This window comes from Asterias rubens, chromosome 11 (assembly GCF_902459465.1).
Source record: "Asterias rubens chromosome 11, eAstRub1.3, whole genome shotgun sequence".
NCBI classification, from domain to species: Eukaryota; Metazoa; Echinodermata; class Asteroidea; order Forcipulatida; family Asteriidae; genus Asterias; species Asterias rubens.
The window spans coordinates 14,735,082-14,752,076 of record NC_047072.1 but is presented as its reverse complement, the minus strand read 5'-3'; the positions used below and the strand labels follow the sequence as shown (position 1 = coordinate 14,752,076).

At 37.5% G+C, this 16,995-nt stretch overlaps 3 protein-coding genes across 3 annotated transcripts in view; 1 reads left to right on the top strand and 2 right to left on the bottom strand.

Moving 5' to 3' along the window:
- The first annotated feature begins 1,265 nt into the window (after nucleotides 1–1,265).
- On the top strand, nucleotides 1,266–3,900 carry LOC117297065 (LYR motif-containing protein 2-like). Its single transcript, XM_033780193.1, has 3 exons — nucleotides 1,266–1,354; nucleotides 2,874–3,014; nucleotides 3,602–3,900. Exons 1-3 carry the CDS (start codon nucleotides 1,313–1,315, stop codon nucleotides 3,677–3,679), a joined length of 261 nt encoding a protein of 86 aa, XP_033636084.1. The 5' UTR covers nucleotides 1,266–1,312; the 3' UTR covers nucleotides 3,680–3,900.
- LOC117297064 (zinc metalloproteinase nas-6-like) lies at nucleotides 3,901–11,218 on the bottom strand. Its single transcript, XM_033780192.1, has 7 exons — nucleotides 10,499–11,218; nucleotides 9,031–9,093; nucleotides 8,334–8,555; nucleotides 7,318–7,438; nucleotides 6,961–7,081; nucleotides 6,250–6,559; nucleotides 3,901–5,990 (listed from the first exon to the last, which is right to left on the bottom strand). The coding sequence occupies exons 1-7, from the start codon at nucleotides 10,782–10,784 to the stop codon at nucleotides 5,713–5,715; spliced, it is 1,401 nt and encodes a 466-aa protein (XP_033636083.1). The 5' UTR covers nucleotides 10,785–11,218; the 3' UTR covers nucleotides 3,901–5,712.
- A 1,558-nt stretch (nucleotides 11,219–12,776) lies between these two features.
- LOC117296586 (probable ATP-dependent RNA helicase DDX10) overlaps nucleotides 12,777–16,995 on the bottom strand; it is a 37,283-nt gene continuing 33,064 nt past the window's right edge. The window contains exons 13-16 of the mRNA XM_033779604.1: nucleotides 16,822–16,968; nucleotides 15,880–16,023; nucleotides 14,641–14,712; nucleotides 12,777–14,546 (exon numbers count right to left, since the gene is read on the bottom strand). Coding sequence (XP_033635495.1) covers nucleotides 14,172–14,546; nucleotides 14,641–14,712; nucleotides 15,880–16,023; nucleotides 16,822–16,968 — 738 coding nt within the window. The 3' untranslated portion in view covers nucleotides 12,777–14,171. The remainder of the gene's footprint in view (nucleotides 14,547–14,640; nucleotides 14,713–15,879; nucleotides 16,024–16,821; nucleotides 16,969–16,995) is intronic.

Below are 16,995 nucleotides of genomic sequence, written 5' to 3'. Positions count from 1 at the left end.
TCCAAAAACACTGTCTGCATATCTCATTGAGGTAATATTATTTCAATCCAATAAAAAAGTGGTGGCATGATACAGAAACTTTTCCAGTCTAATTGCATTTGACACGTAGTCTGGTATTGGGCGTATTGCAGCTCTTTTCTGTGCACATAGACGATGCGACCTCTGACGTCACCAGGCAAAACCTTTGTGTTTTGGCAGCCAGCTAGAAAGTGTATGCAATCTTACCATGACTATGCATCTTTTTGCCCGGTGAACAGAGGGCGGTTTGAATGTAAACAGAGATCCATAGAGCTATATATAGCTCTATGCATAGATCACATCTTCGTCTATACCTCGTATAAGTACAAGTTTAACCCCTTGTAGTATTTTAACCAAAAATCCTGGCTCAAAAAGGCAAATTTTTAGAATTTGGCCCAACAATTTAATGGTTTGAAATCACTCAAAAGTACAAGTTTGATCCCTTGCAGTTTTTTTTAACCTAAAATCCTAGCTCAAAAAGGGCCATTTTTAAAAATTTGCCAACAAATACAATGGTCTGAAAGTTAACCCCTTGCAGTAATTTTAGCCGGAAAAATATCCGTCAGTGCAATTTCACGCCTGGAGTTACATCTTAAACATTACAACTGGAGAGGCCAGTTGGCAGTTTTGAAGGTAATTCGTTGGGTATTTCCGTCATTTTGGGGGAATTTTTGGTGTGACGTATGATTGAATGTTGCACTTTATCAAAACCAGACAGGTTTTGGCTGGGGCGCGCGGCGCTAGAATGACAGAAAATGTCGACATTTCAAAAAAGGAATACAGGCCCCAGTCCTCCATGGTTTAATTAACTGAATACAATATTTTTCTTTTGTCTTTTTTGAGCAACGATTTGGATACAATTACAATAACACTAACCTTTAACAAATGGTTTCTTTATGCTGGATGTACGTCGGTTACTTTTCAAGATGTTTTTCGATTTTATTTTATTTTGGTCGGGGGGTGCCGACTGCTCCGCACCGACTCGTGAATGTTTGAAATAAATGTTTAAAAGGCCGCCAACCACGTGTTCTTTGTCATAAGGCCAGACTCACCACACGATCGAGCAAAGGGGAAGAACACCGGCACCAGACTAATGTTCACCTTTTCTTTCAACACTGCAGAACACCCGCTACTTTGTGGTCCGGGGCAGTTTCCTGATGTTTTCCCTTTTTGGAATCGATTTTGAAAAACGAGCCACAGATACGTGTCAGTGGGAAAAGCATAGAATGTTGAAAAAAGCCTGCCCTCTGTTGACATCAATGATTTCCACATTCGAGTGAGGGCGGGCTACAACATGGCAGCCTCCAAGATACCACAAGCTTTGACGTTCAAGCAGGTACAATTTTAAGTCGTTGTTTATCAAACGAAAGTGGAATTGTTCTTAATTTAACGGCAAGTTTTCAACCAAGGGATAACTTTCCGTATGGCGCCACCACTTTTTCACTCATTTTTACAAAAAGGGATATATCAATCAGGTAAATTAGATACTATATTATTTTATTTCGAATGAAAAAGTGGTGGCGCCATACGGAAACTTTTCCCAACCAAGTGACCCAACCATTTTATTTTAAACAGTGTATGCAATTTGTGTTCAGAAAGAGTGAATAATTAATGTACAAATCAGCCCAGTGATGAGTGAGTTTGCTCAGTTAAGAGCTCAGGGTCAGGCGGGGGTCAACAGAAAAAGAGGCAGGCAGTAAAAAAATAAAGATTTACGTAGACTGGTAGTAGTGCTGTATACAGCATCCAAATTTAAACATGAAACAGTGACAAAAAGCTGGTAAATTGACAAGCTAACTAAGCTAGTCCAGCATGGGGATAATTTCCGCATGGCGCCATATCTCATTGAGGTAAATCAGATACTATCGTAGCGTCATACGTTATCGACCCTCATATGTTTTCGGTCCCCAACTTTGATTCCCGTTAACCGCGAAATTGTGCAAGCTGCACCGGGACAGAAGCTATGCAGTTTACTCACGGTCTTAATTTTCATCAGGCTTAATCATGCTGAGAATAAAGTTTCCTGTCGTTGGTTATGCTCAAACATTTATAAAATGATTGATTTTTGGTACTAATCAATAGTGCATTTATGTCAACATTCAAGTGAGTCAAAGAAACATCATCCAACCTCGAAAGTTCAAAACAAAATTACTATCTGCTAGATTGAGTTTCATTCTGCTTTAGTCACTAGATGGATCACGTGAGGTGGTTACTATTTGGGATTCTATGGTGCGCAAATGTGGGGAAAATATTAAAATATTTTAAGTGAAAATGACAACAATTTTATTTATTTATTTACTGCATAACTGTTATAAATTCCGATAAGCGTAGTAAATATTAAGTCTACATTTAAGAGAAAATATCATAGATTGGTTTCTTATCTCCTGAAACCAAACATTACTGGTCTGAAATGGGGGAAAACAGATTGTTATGAAGTGTGAGTGCATCAAGGGGGGGTGGGTTGTTTTACTTTCATGCCTTATGATATCTCTGGATTCTAATATAGTAGCCATAATGCCTTAGGACAAAAATGTAATTAAATTTGTTAAGTACTAATTGAATAATATTGTTGATTTACTTTGCCCGCCATACTAGCTTCTGAATATTCAATAAAATACCAACCAATGAAAGGTGTGAAAACATATGACGTTGCTCCAATGTCGTGCATGCACAAGCACTGTTAATGGCGGACGTAACGCAACGTAAAACCAAAACTTTAAAAATTTCAACACACAAGTGAAAGTGTTATGGCGCCATACGGAAACTTTTCGGAATTAAACAGGAAAATGCAAGTGCCAAAACAAAAATGGAATTATTGAAATAAATGACCACTTTCCGTTTGTGTTGAATGATAGTTTCTACTGAGGCAACAAGTTTTGAGTCTATACCGGGATGTACATCGAGCATTGAGAAGAGTTCCTGATGACAAAGATAGAGCGGAGCTTAAAGTATGGGCCAGGGAGGAATTCAAAAGAAATAAGAGCCAACATGAAGAGGTAACTGAAACAGTTGAAGCATTATCATTTGTGTTTAGACCCAGTAACTCCTTTTTCAAAACTTTGTCTTTATCAGTATTATGACCGATAATGACAAAATTTAAAAAAAAAGGAGTACAGTGCCCGATAATGACAACATTTTGAAAAGAGGAGTACAGCGCCCCAATTACTGGGTCTAATTTGTGTTGAATAAGCCTATTGTGAGTTACATTTGAATAGTGTCTGATACAATGACTTGCTTAGTCACAATGTAGCATACTGCTGCCATTTGAATTCCTAAGACTATAGACAGTTGCTTTGTCAAATGGTTCGGGGCAAGCTTTTGCATAGCAACCTCCAGATGAGCAAACCCTGATACCATTGTGCCATACACATCCATTCAGAATGTTGTATGGGTGTTCAACGTCTCTTACATTTACTACTCAAAGGCTTGCCCCTAGGAACTCAAATTTAAGTGGTAACTTGTGATCAAGCCAACATTGTACCAGACAATATTCAAATCTAACACGCAAATGGCTTATTGAATGAGATATGAATTGACATTCTCAGCGTTTAAATGAAACTGTTGTGTTGTGATTGTTTTACAGATGGCAATCAGAATGTTACTGACCCAAGGGAAGAGGACGCTTAGAGAGATAGAGAGCACAGTGACCCTGGCTAGGTGACAAAACTGCTTCACTGCCTGCTATTACATGTAGGTTGTACAAAAGAGTAACGGAACCAAGATTGGCTATGGCTCCTCAATGTTACCTGAGAATGTCTCAGATGTCACCACAATTCGAAACGATGACTCAAATGTCAAAAGACCCGAGGGCCCAATTTCATAGAGCTGCTTAAGCACAAAAAGTAGCTAAGCACAGTAGCATACCAGATTACGGTTGCCAGCCAAAATACCATATCACAGTACAATTTGTGACTGGTATCCTGCTTTTTTCTGCTAAGCAGGAAATTGTTAAGTAAATTTGCTCTGGGCCTAGTTTTATTGTGAATTGGATTGGGAGTAAATAGTGGTTCACAAAATGCATTCTAACATGAACTTTGTATTTTGAGACTCATTTTCAGGGTTTAGCTAGTAAACACGTACATTATTTCATTGTATCTAATCAATAAAAACACAAGTTCACGTTCCAGTAATCATTTCAGGTTTTTGAAATTTGTCTAATTTATTCTTGAAAGAGACACTATATTATGTGAAACAACCCTCAAAGTGATGAGCTGTATGGTTTATACACATGCAAACTGAAATGGGGTAAAAAGGAGAACATGAACTGCGTTCAAAGAGTGGAATGATTTCGGCCAGAGGGTCCTTTTCCTATTTTACTAGGAACTTTCCAAAATATGCAAAAGTATTTGACTATGATGGAAAAGTTGCAGGAAACAAACTTATAGTAAAACTGTTTGGTTATTAATAAAATATGTAACATACAAATCATATTGGATATAATAAATAATAAATAGTCTGTGTTTTTATTATATATATTATTTGTCAGGCAGCCACATAACAAAGTAAAAGTAAATATGAGGGAGGAAGAGGAAAAATGGAGGCGAGAATAAAATATTTCTGTAAAAATGTGATTCACTTTTAACCCTTTAGATACCATTTCTATATAATCATCACCATACAACCATTCATTGGTGATATTTTGAAAAAAATTGGTATTAAAAAATTGTCTAAGAAATTTGGTTTTGTTTCAGAAGCAAAGAGAAACTTTGGAGAATGTCAATTCAGGTGACCTGTACTTTTGACCTTTTTGGTCAAGTGGAAGTAGATGACAATTTTGCTTTGGGCATCTTTAGTTCAAGCCATAACTGGCCGCTATGGTCTCTTAAAGGTTGACCCAATATTAAGCCTAACTTTATTACTCAGTAAACCTATAAAATAGACAAGACAATTGCAGCAAAGACAACTTCGAGAAAAAAGACGAACAGATATATTTTTTACAAACAATGATATTTGCTTTTAGAGGGCAAGAAATATGTGCTTGTCTCAATTGTAAGATTGTTGTGGATTTGCAGAAGCTAGTACACATTCAAAAAGAACTTGTTATCAAGTTTAGTGATTTAACTTTAACAAGCACTAATCACGTAAATAAACAAAGAATTACAGGGGAGGACTGCAGCTTTTTGACAAAAATATCTCAGCAATAACAAATAATACTCTTCTCTTTCAGTCGTCATAAATACATCTCTTAAACTTATTTTGCAGCAAATAAATCATTTACATTTCCCCATTTTCAAAAACATTTATATGAAAAAACACAATTAAATGAAGCTGCCAACAGAAAACAAAGGGATTGTCATAATGCTCTTGACTGTTAAGTTGAGCATGATGCATGTAACAGCTCCTATGATTGGTTGTTCATTAAGCCAACAACAACAAAACATCCAATTGCAGGTGTTGATAGTCGGTATGCTCTCCTAAGTGCCCCATCTCAACCTGATGATAGCATCTTAATTGTACACGGTTACTCTGAATACAGTTACTGTACCATTATGAAGGATTGTTATAAAGACTTTTCCAATGCAGTATTCACAAAAGAATAGTTGCAGTTTGACATCTCATCATATAGTTTCTAAGATTTCAAATCAACACCGTGCACAGACTCAAGTCACTGACCTTGAAGATTTACCTCAAAGCATTGACGTTATCCCATATTACTTGAAGCGGTAACACAAATCTATTTCTCACCCACACATCTCATGTCTCTTGAGCACATATTTTCACATCGCAGTATTCCCACCTGGTTTTCTTGAGTGTTGTAAAACACCACGGTCTGTCTCTCTTTCCTGATGGGTTACGGCAGTAATTATGATCCCCCAATCCTTGTCTCTCGTTCCGCTCTGCTTCACTCTTCCAGTATTCCTGCTTATGTGGCCATTGTGAATTCCATTTCTGACAAGTTGTTCCAGAGACGGTAAAGTCCCGGTTACCTCTGTATTCGCGTCCATCCCCTCGCTTGCTTGGTGTACACTCCTCTATCAAGGGGGAGGGAAGGAAATGTATTTTAATACAATGAAAATATCATGAATGTTTTCATACAAGGTTAAAAAAGACGCAATTCAGTTAATTCACTTTAGTTGCGACTGTCCTGAGCCAAAGCATTTCAATGTTTTAAAGATGTTTTTGAATTGCTTAAATACGTTGCCAACTTCATGGAAAGAACTTAGCTAGCTTATTTTGAAAATTGTTAAGCTTTCGTTTTCAGACATTGAAACAAATAAGTATTGTACGTACCATCTGATTCTTTAGCCATTTTCCTCAGGTTGCATTGATACATGGCATTGACCTGTGCTATGTCCAATGCACTCAGTCCCTCCTGTTGACCCATCTTGAACCCATGTCTACGACCAATCTTCTTAATCTTGATTGTAGGTAGACCAGTAGCAGTAAAGGCATTGGGAGGGTAATGCATTATACTCTCATAGTCATAGGAGAAGCCCAGACTAGTTACATTGACAGGGTCAATTATGCCAAAGTTCTCCTCAGTGCCAGGTACAATGTTGTGGTACATGATCTTGACGTACTTGTCCCTATCATGACGGCTCTGTTAAAATAATAAAATAAAATAAAAAATACATTGTGAATGATGAAGTTTTTAAACAGTTAGGACAGAAAAGGAAAAGCTGTTGTGAATTTTACAAACTCTAAGTTCATTGTTACGAACCAAAATTTCACTGTTATGTCAGGTGTTTATTAAAGTGACCAAAATCTATCAGAATCTGCCAACAAGTTCTATGTGATTTTTAATTCAGATAATACCCAAGTCATCACTTGGTTTTATATAAGGTCATGCAATGCAGTTTAAAACCAAAGTCCACAGGTGGGGTATTTAAATATGATTGAAGTTTACACATTTTGGGTAAATGTCTAAGGGGAAAAAGTTTATGTGAGTTTGATCAGGTCGGATATCAGGTTATAAAAAGCATGTAACATTCTTGATTATACCTGTTCATGCCAGAAGCCCACGGCATGGCCGATTTCATGGATGATGGTGCCTAAGACTGAACAACCTGGACCCATGGAGATAATCTGCTGCCCTCCTTGACGTCCAACAAAAGACCAACAGCTGTGGGAAAAATCAAATAGAGAAGATCAAAAAAACAACCACTGCATTACCCAAAATCTGACAAAATTATCTCTTGCTCAACTGGGGCATAATGGGCTACAAGGATTTGAACATCCATTCACAATAACTTAGAGAAGAAATCACTTACACTGCTTGACCAGAATACTGAGGTAAAAAAGTCTAATTTCAATCAAAGTTTGTCGCAAATTTCGCGAAAAAGAAGAAGAGATCCTTACCCAGGGAAGTAAGCAAAGCGTATGTAGTCTCTGTCCTTAGGTCTATGATGTCTAAAGTGAATGCATGTATGTCTCTCCCAGTGCTTCATAGCAGCTCGGATCAATCTAGCTGTAGATGGAGCTGGTGATGAATATATCATATAGTCAATATAATATAGCAATAAGATAGCAATTCAATATAGCAAAAGATAGCAATTCTGTACAAAGCAATAATATAGCAAGAAATTTGACATATTATAGCAATAAGATATCAAAGCAATTTGATATATTATAGCAATAAGATATCGAAGCAATTTGATATGTTATAGCAATAAGATAGCAATTCAATATAATAGAAATTCGATATACAGTAATAAGATAGCAATTCAATACAAAGCAATAAGATAGCAATTCAATATATGGTAAACATGGTGAAACTTCCGGAGTCAAGTTTCAAATAAAGTATTGCTTAAAATTATTACAATCTTGCATAAAACTAGTCACATGATTAGAAATACTAATATAGTCTATTAGCTAATGACAAACTTCAGATAAAAATGTCCTGATAATGTTTTTAAAAAGTGGTCAGAGATATGAATTACATTTAAAATTATATGAATTTTAATAAAAGATGTTTATATGCCAAAGTAGATAAGATCAATTTCTGGAACATACATAGCTTTCATGCATTGCTAGGTACACATTTGAGTTTTAAGCTTTCCACCAGATAGGCAAAACAAATAAAATTAAATGTAAAACAAAATCAATCAATCCATTTGTCAAAACGCAATTCATATTATTAAGATAAACAAAAAGTTTTTGGGTAAGAATGGTGATGATTAGGGTTGGCCGAAAGATCATTATATGTAAATTAAAATAAGCATAATTTAACCAGAGTTAAATTAACGAAAATGCGCCTGTTTGAAATTCATCACAAAATGTTTTTATTTGATTTCATGTTTTTCTTCTTTCATGTCTACATTTTTTTCTTGACAGCAAATTTGACTTATTTTATTTCTTTCCTGTTATATTCTTACCGAAGTCAGAGTCTATTGTGTATGGAATAACCCCGTCCGTCCACCTCTGGTTTTCTGGTCTGACAGCAGCCCTCACCCTACGGGAGCGCTGAGCATTCTTCACGGCATGGCGACCGTGTAGTTTAGCACGATGCATCATGCTCGCTACGCCCAAGCTACGTCGTGTACCGGGATCTAGAACGATATCACCCTCGAAGAATGGGGTCACGAAGGCTTGCTGGCCTGTGGGAAATAAATTAAGTATTAGTTTGTATTGTCTCAACAATCAAATTAAAAAACCTAAGGCTAACCATCTAACACAAATTTGTGAGAAACGAAATGTGTAGGCCTGGATAATATCAACCGTTCTTGTAAAGCGCATTCCGTCTATGGTAAGACCCCAAATGCGATGGTGGCCTTTATCCATCGAAAAAATATGCCATTATTATAATAAATTAATTACACTGTTTCTCTATTCAATTAGTTTTTAGTTATTTTGATTTTTGTGCAACCTGATTCGAAGGAGGACTTAGGTTGGTTCTGCCCGCCACTTTACACCACCACGGGCCGGAGGAAAACATTTTCTACACAATAGAATTGTCATCCTCCTCAACAATTTTACAGATTTTTTTATTTATTTTTTCGAGGATTCCCTTTTTCGTGATTGGATACCAGAAACATGAGTTATTACATTTTAAAATGGGGGTGGTACACTTACTTCCACCGGAAGGGCCTGGTACTTCAACTGTACATAAATGAGCTAGCGGCGGTGGGCACAGACCTACAAAGAAACATTAACATTAATAGCGCAAACAAAAACAAAAAATAAATAAATAAATAAAAAAAATACAAATTTGATCACCGGAAGTTACTCTGATCAATTTTCACTTATTTTGCAAAGTTCAGTTGGCAATAGAGGGTTGACCCTAACATCTTATTTTCGCAGTATCCGATGTTTAAGAAAGTTCGTCCTTCTCAAGCTGTGAAACCTTGACGTCTCGGCCAGATTCGACCGGTAGGTCAAACTATTTATTTTGATCCGCAAATGAAAACAAATTATCACGGAACCCCACTGTCGGGACGACTTTTTCCTTCACAATATCTTACAGAAACGCGGCGAAAACTTTAACCCTGCACACTCTGATCACTGATCCGATCGTTTATTTGAACGTTTCATAGATTTTAAGTAATGTAAATAAGTTTTAGTTTGGGCAATATAATCGGAACAGTTATTTCTTTATTCTACAATAAGTGCTGTTTTGTTTTGTTGCAACGGGCACATCCATCACAAGCCTTTAGGTTGATGTCTTTATGTGCAAATGTGGAAATAAATGTTCTACTGAACAATCAATAATTCTTGAAAAACAAAGGATAGCGGCAACATTTAATGTAAATATATTTTATCATGAAACAGTTATCCGTGTTGTTTTCATTACGATGTTACAAGTGAAAAACACTCTGCTCTATAATTATGCGCAAATACAAATAATAAGAAAACAGTTAATGGATCCTTAGGGAACAAGAGCTAGAGGTTATCAACAAAGTGCTTTATATCCTTTCCATTCGAGGTGACTTTAGTTCTCTCAAGCATTGCATTCAAGAACATCTGCAAAAACATCTTCGGAAATCAAAGATGCGTGCGTACCAAGGGCAGGTTTAGGTTGAAGCAAGGATTTATCGCGTTTCTTTATTATTTCTGAACAGTGTCTGTTTATTTGTCGAGCATCGCCTTGTAATAGAAACAGTTCATGAACTCATTTTAATATAAACATGTTACGCATGGTTTCTGCTCAGGGGCGAAAAACAACATTTTTCACGCAGGAATTTATAGGTGCGGGGGTGGGATAAACAGCCAGCGATGCCTAAAACAAAACGGGACATTTTGAGAGTGATAAAACGGTCAAAGAATGGAACAACCTCGACTGAAGCCCTGAAAGGGTGTTAAAATGTTTTCCCCTTTACACATCAACTCAAGCATCAAGTGACGTACTAACCAGATAGCCCCCCCCCCCTTTTTGTTTCAGAGTGTGTGTGTATGGGGGGGGGGGGGGTGCTACTATTTCATGGACATATATCAACCACTCATTTGTGCTTTTTCCCCAGATCTAATTTTGTATGTAAAAAAAAAAAGATAATTCGGATCATTAATAAACTAAGTTACGTAAAACCATGTAAAACCAACTCACCCTGATTTATCTGCCATGGTCTTTCGTCACCAGGATGCTCAGTCTCAACAATCCTCCCAACAATGGTTCCCCCGTCCATAAGCCCTTCCGGCTCCCTTGAAGAAGTCGTCGCGCTCCCTTCAAAAACTTTCCTCGGACTTTTACCAAGTTCGTGATCATTCCGGCTACACGGTCGTGCAGTTGTTTTGTCCAATACGAATGTAATTATTACGAAAACGAGCGCCACTGATAACTTTGAAGATGGACAAGTTGAGAGTAGCATTGAAAACAAACAAATTATTTCCATGATTTGTAGATCAACGTCTGCGTAAAAAACCAAAGCTTGGACCAGGGAAGCAAATAACCACAAAGTTGTTTTTTGGCGTTTTGTGACTAAAACATTACAGTTGGTGATAAAGGGTTGACTTCGCTCTATAATTCGTTGCCGTGGTGGAGTGAATTCCGTAGTCAGACACCACGCGTTGAAAACCCAGCACGATGATAATAAGTTTCTGTTTTAACAAACACAAGCAAACTTTCTTCGAGATTTTGTATTCCTTAAACTTTTCCCGCAGAACTCTCTACTGAACAAGTTCTCTTTCCTTTGAAATGGGTTGATGGTTCACCTTATAAACTCAGTCACAAACCGGATGTAGTGGTCTCTTTATGTGTTTGAGTTGATTGGATGAGAAGGTTGGTATTAATGTCCAATGTCACCCACCAATCCCTCTCTTTATGTACCATTCAGTGCTACCCAGCAGTGCACTTATAGTTAGACAGCCAATGACCTTTCAATTCTTACACCCATTGTGACTGCTATCCTTTCAACAAGTTTGTACAAACATCACCACCTATCTGAAATAGTATATCCACTATATCATTCCCTTCAAGTTTAAAAAAAATTACCCCCCCTATCATTACTTTGTCTTTTGAAAACAATGTTGAAATAATGTTTGTTTTAAAAGTTGTGAATATTTGTCAATTTGTTTGCATTGTCTTACATTATTTTGGGTTGAACCATTTTCTTAACAGGGGTTTCCTACAGATGGTCTTAGGTGTGCACAAAAGGAAGGTCATATTTAAAATTAGAATACATTGTTTGCAATTTAACACAAGTCTTGATCCACTGGTCCTATAATATCTTTTGGGTTTTGTTTGGTGATGGCACCATGCTAAGACTGAACTATACAGCTTTGAATTAAAATCAGCATTCATGGGATACATTGTTGCATGTAATCCCAGTTGATCCCATAAGAGAAGATTACATAAATACCTATCATTTATCAACCAACAAAATATAGCCAAACCTTCGCAATAAATGGCAAACGCATGCAAACTACACTCAACAATTGATTAACTACAAGGCTTCAAGGAAAGTTTGGTTCACCCAAATACACAGATCTTCAATAAATCTTTCAGCAGTTTTAGTAGTCAGGGTGGTTGTATTTCCTAAGAGTTTAGGGTTTTTCATCTTGAGAAATGCAGTTCACTTTAATGTTTATACTCTTATTCTTTATTTGGCCATTAAACAATTACAAAGTAAGGTTAAGAACAATATTGTCCATTTTCCAGAACAATAAGCAAGCTTCACAAAACATTGTCCAAACTTGTTGGTATGAAACCATGGATTTCTACCTCCATGATCAAACCGACTCACACTTGTTTTAGTGAATAGTAAACACATACCCTTCCTGTAATTTATGATCATTTCATTTGGTTAAAAACCTTCTTTTATCATAATGTACCGGAGCAAGGACTTGATATAGATGAATAAATTTCACTACTGTGCGGTTTAGTACATCCTTGAACATCCTACGTGTCCATAGGTTATTAAGAACCATACAAAATATCCATGTACTTAAGTGTTATTTCCATTATGTTCATGGTCAATTGAAGCTAACCACCCATTAATTTATGAAATGCCCCCAGCGTAGGCCGCAGGGTCAAGCCTTACAATTAGAGATGACAAATTTACTGGATGCAGTGCCAAGACTTGGGGGGGGGTGTGATCAGAAGGATTGCTTTTTGGTTTGGCCCTGTTTGTGAGAAGCCATATGACGTCATCTGACGTCAATGCAACTGTGTTGGAAAACAAACTAAGGATTATTTACAGAATGGTATTAGCATAAAGCAAGGAACAGTTCATTGCTCTATGGTAACAGAGACAGGTTAGATTTTTTGGACGGCAAGTTGGGAAATGGTTGGGTTGGTGGCTGAGTTAGGAAGGGTTGGGTTAGGATGAGGTTGTTTCTGTAAAACAAAACAGGAAACCAATCAAGAACTACAAACACATTTGAAGTAAACTTGTTCAAAGTTTTGGGGGTTTAATTGCAGTAACTTGTTCAAAGGGAGTTTACATAAATATCAGCAACCAGCCTAATTTGATAGAGCTCAGTTGCATTTTACAAGCACAAAATATTATTACTCAACATTTTCTGCTTAGCTAGAAAAACCAGGAAACCAGTCACAGATGAAACACATGTGACAATGAATTTTGGCAAGTAACCTTATTTTGGTGAGCACGATTTTTGTGTGGGTATTTTTTTTTTTGTGCTTAAGCAGCTCAATAGAATTGGGCCCACATGTTTTTTGTCAAGATAAAAATCCTCTTCCTATATCCTGCCATGTAGTAGGTAGGTTTCAATTGCGTCGGAGTGGTTTATGGATAAACCTTTAACAAAGCTAAAGGAATGTCTTTGCAGGGTCACATGGAGTTATTTTATGGCTTCATATTATTTGCAAATGCAATGATACCACTGCAATTTATAACCAGTACATTCAAGGACAGGCAATTTAAAAGGAAACTAAAACTGTTGCTGTAAACATAATTCTGTAACTAGTTTCAAGGATTTCGCCTTGGATTAGTTCAGAGAATAAAATTCTTCAGGTCTTTGAAGAGCCTTTTCCACTCTGCTAATTTCTTCAATCAGGCTTTGAGTACTAGGGCTGACCTACTTGTACACATGATACTGGCTTTCTTAGAATGTTGAGGCTATTTAATAACAATGTTGCTGATTAGTCTGAGGGCCTAAATGTTGGAAAGCAGACTTGAGTAAGAAGAGCATCATGCCTGTAGCGATCTAAACTGAATGTATGATCTTGCCTTGTAGAGTAAAAATTTTAGCGATTTGTATTTTTTTAAGGAACTTATTCCTTCAAACTGATTGAGAAACCAAGTGAGCTTGAAGAACTCCAGGTCAAATTGCATTTACTTTGTAAGAAATGATAAACCTAGCCTGTAAAATAAGACAATAATATGATCTAGTTGTGCACAAATATCAGATCAAAGATTGACCAAATGCAGATATCCAATGCTAGGTTCGAGCTTCCACATGGTGCTTGACTTGATGAATGCTGAACTGTCCCTCATGTAGGGTTGAGACCCATTGTTGACAAAACGGTCTGAAAATAGGATTTAAATTTTAGGAGGTATTGAAATGATGGCATTTCCATCTTTTGGTAAATCCCTGGAGCTGTTGACTTCAAGGACCTTCTGGGAACAGTATCCACGGTGCTAGACATGTTGATATCTTTATATCTGAAGAAAATAACTGACTTTTTCCCAAACCTAATTTCCCAAAACTAAATTTCTCATCTCTGATTATGGTTTCTGATGTTGGACTGTCCTAAGTGAATTGTCAATCTACAGCTGCAGCCAGTACATTTTGAATACAGCCAAAGTGTTACTCTATTCCTAGAATTGACTACTTGCTAATATATGCATGGCCAGGGCTTCATCATCCTGCAACGTCAATCCAGTATCAAACTCCTCCTTGTCATTCATGCCAGCATCTTCCTTCCCTTTCTGCGTCTTCCTTTTCTTTTTGCTGCTGTTTTTCCCCTCTTTTTCAGGCTTTGCTTTCCTCTTCGCTGATGCGGTCTCTGGTGTGGTTTCTTCCTTCTTTGTCTTCTTCTTCTTAAGTTTCCTCACTGGTTTCTTAACATCTTCTTCTTCGTCCTCGTCTGTGTCGGTCTCCTCATTTGCATATTTATCAGGGTCAGGTAATGTGTCGGGGTCAAAGGCCTCAAAGTCATTGCCAAGGTCAAGAGTGGCACCTGCGTCCTCATTCTGGTAGAAATGTGAAAAGTTGGTCGGTTGTTTACAGTCATTAAAGAAAAGTAGGTCTTTCTGGCTGCATATTACAAATTGAAACAATACTTACATCATCCGAGTCTGCTTGTTTTCTGGGTCTGGAAAATTTTCTTTTTTCTTCTTTGGCTTTCAGTCTTTCCGCCTGAACAAGAATAATAAAATGAATAATGATAAGAATTGTTACATTACTGGCTCTACCACAGATCATTAGAGAGTTTTCTTTTACATGGTGTTACTGCAGGACTTTCTAGGTTGTATTTTTATAGCACTGTACACCTGGGAAAAAAGTCTTTGGGCGCTCAAAAGAAAATAGATTAAAGAGCAAAACTATGATGACTTGAAGAGGAATGTTTTGAAAAGAGTCTTGAAATTTGTGATGGTGCTAGCTTATTTAAAGATTTAGAGTTACCAATTGGAATACCAAGACCATCTTTGCAGAATGTGTTTGTTAAGCCAACTGATCGATAGCATAGCTAGAGTAACGGGTTCATGCTGTAAAACATTGAGTTCTTGCTTGAGGCGACGTCGTGAGGTAGATCGGTGAAGTGCCGTGCAGAGATTGAACAAGGGCATTCCAAAGTAACCAATGTGGAAACAAACTCGCAAAATGGTTCTACTAAGATTTCTAAAGTGCATTGGGTCAATACAGACTAGGTCTCTTATCACCTTCTTGCTGTTTACCCACCCATATCTCACCCATATCTCACCTTATGCTTGGCCCATATCTCACCATATGTTTAGCCCATATTTCACCCATATCTCACCTATATCTCCCCTTATGCTTGGCCCATACCTCACCTTATGCTTGGCCCATATCTCACCTTATGCTTAGCCCATATCTCACCTATATCTCCCCTTATGCTTAGCCCATATTTCACCAATATCTCCCCTTATGCTTAGCCCATATCTCACCTTATGCTTAGCCCATATTTCACCAATATCTCCCCTTATGCTTAGCCCATATCTCACCTTATGCTTAGCCCATATCTCACCTTATGCTTAGCCCATATCTCACCTATATCTCCCCTTATGCTTAGCCCATATCTCACCTATATCTCCCCTTATGCTTAGCCCATATTTCACCAATATCTCACCTTATGCTTAGCCCATATCTCACCTATATCTCCCCTTATGCTTAGCCCATATTTCACCTATATCTCCCCTTATGCTTAGCCCTTATTTCACCCATATTTCACACATATCTCCCCTTATGCTTAGCCCATATTTCACCTATATCTCCCCTTATGCTTAGCCCATATTTCACCCATATTTCACACATATCTCCCCTTATGCTTGGCCCATATCTCACCTTATGCTTAGCCCTGATGCGTTCTCGGTACACTTGCTTATCAAGCTGGTCCTCCTCACGCATCCATTCCTTGGCTTTCTCAATGTCAATACCACCCTCTGTTGAGTCGCTGGTGTTAGGGAGTGGCGGCCACTGCTTGGTTATCTATAGACAGAATGATTAATTCATCAAGTAAATCGGAAGGAAACATTTAACATCCAAAGAAAAAGAAATGTACACCTGATTGAAGACTTATTTTTACAGCCAGTGATTGAAGGTCTCAAATTACCCCACTGCACCCACAGCAATTCCCCTTTGCAAAGTTGCAATACAAATTTCCATCTTTCTCAGAGAAGTTTCCCTTACCAGGGAAACATTTCTGTGTCCCTTCAAGAGTGAAGTTCAATGCCTGTGGTTGCCAATATGTGCCCGTCTTGTGTGTCCTTAAACATGTACCGTTTCTTGTTTTCTTGCTTTCTTCTAAATGAGAAATCCCCTAACTCCTGATGCCTAAACAGGGTTACCCCCTTCACAGTTCCTAAAGATGAAGACATGGGTATCATCCACTAGGAGCCTGGCTGGTAGCGCAGAATGCACTACCTTCCCAACTTTTTACGAAGCAATTATTGTTAAGAGCCTTGCTCAAAGGCACAAGTGTCATGACTGGAATTCGAACCCACAAACTGCTGCTGACTACAGCAGAGTTTGGGTCTGGTGAACTAGACCGCCTTGCCGCAACATTTGCTGCTTACAAAAAACAAAACAAAAAGTTCATCTTAATAGCAAAACTATTTTAAGAAGAACCACTTAATGAATGTAGGCAACAACATTATCTAGTGAAATATATTGATAAAAAAACATGTAACATTTAATTTATTTGTGATAATTTCATTACAAGAAATTATATTAACTCTTCTAGTGTAAAAATTTGCATAAATTATGAATAAATGAATGATTCATTACCTCTCCTTCCTCATCAAACACTTTCTTGGTGTTGACAGCTATTTTCATCCGATGTAATTTCTTGGCCTCGGCTACTTTACTCAGCTTTTTGGGTTTGGCTTGTTTCTTAGCGCCCTCTATAGTTTCGTCTGCAGGATCTCTTTGTTTCTGTCCAGTAAACAGTGGGAACAATTT

Bases quoted from the DNA above. Each gene is read 5' to 3' on its own strand.
- LOC117297065 (XM_033780193.1), top strand. From the start codon at position 1,313: ATGGCAGCCTCCAAGATACCACAAGCTTTGACGTTCAAGCAG. The intron at 1,355-2,873 runs GTACAATTTTAA...GTTGAATGATAG, and splicing joins AAGCTTTGACGTTCAAGCAG to TTTCTACTGAGGCAACAAGT. The intron at 3,015-3,601 runs GTAACTGAAACA...ATTGTTTTACAG, and splicing joins ATAAGAGCCAACATGAAGAG to ATGGCAATCAGAATGTTACT.
- LOC117297064 (XM_033780192.1), bottom strand. From the start codon at position 10,784: ATGGAAATAATTTGTTTGTTTTCAATGCTACTCTCAACTTGTCCATCT. The intron at 7,439-8,333 runs GTAAGAATATAA...ATTCATCACCAG, and splicing joins CACAATAGACTCTGACTTCG to CTCCATCTACAGCTAGATTG. The intron at 5,991-6,249 runs GTACGTACAATA...CCCCCTTGATAG, and splicing joins AATGGCTAAAGAATCAGATG to AGGAGTGTACACCAAGCAAG.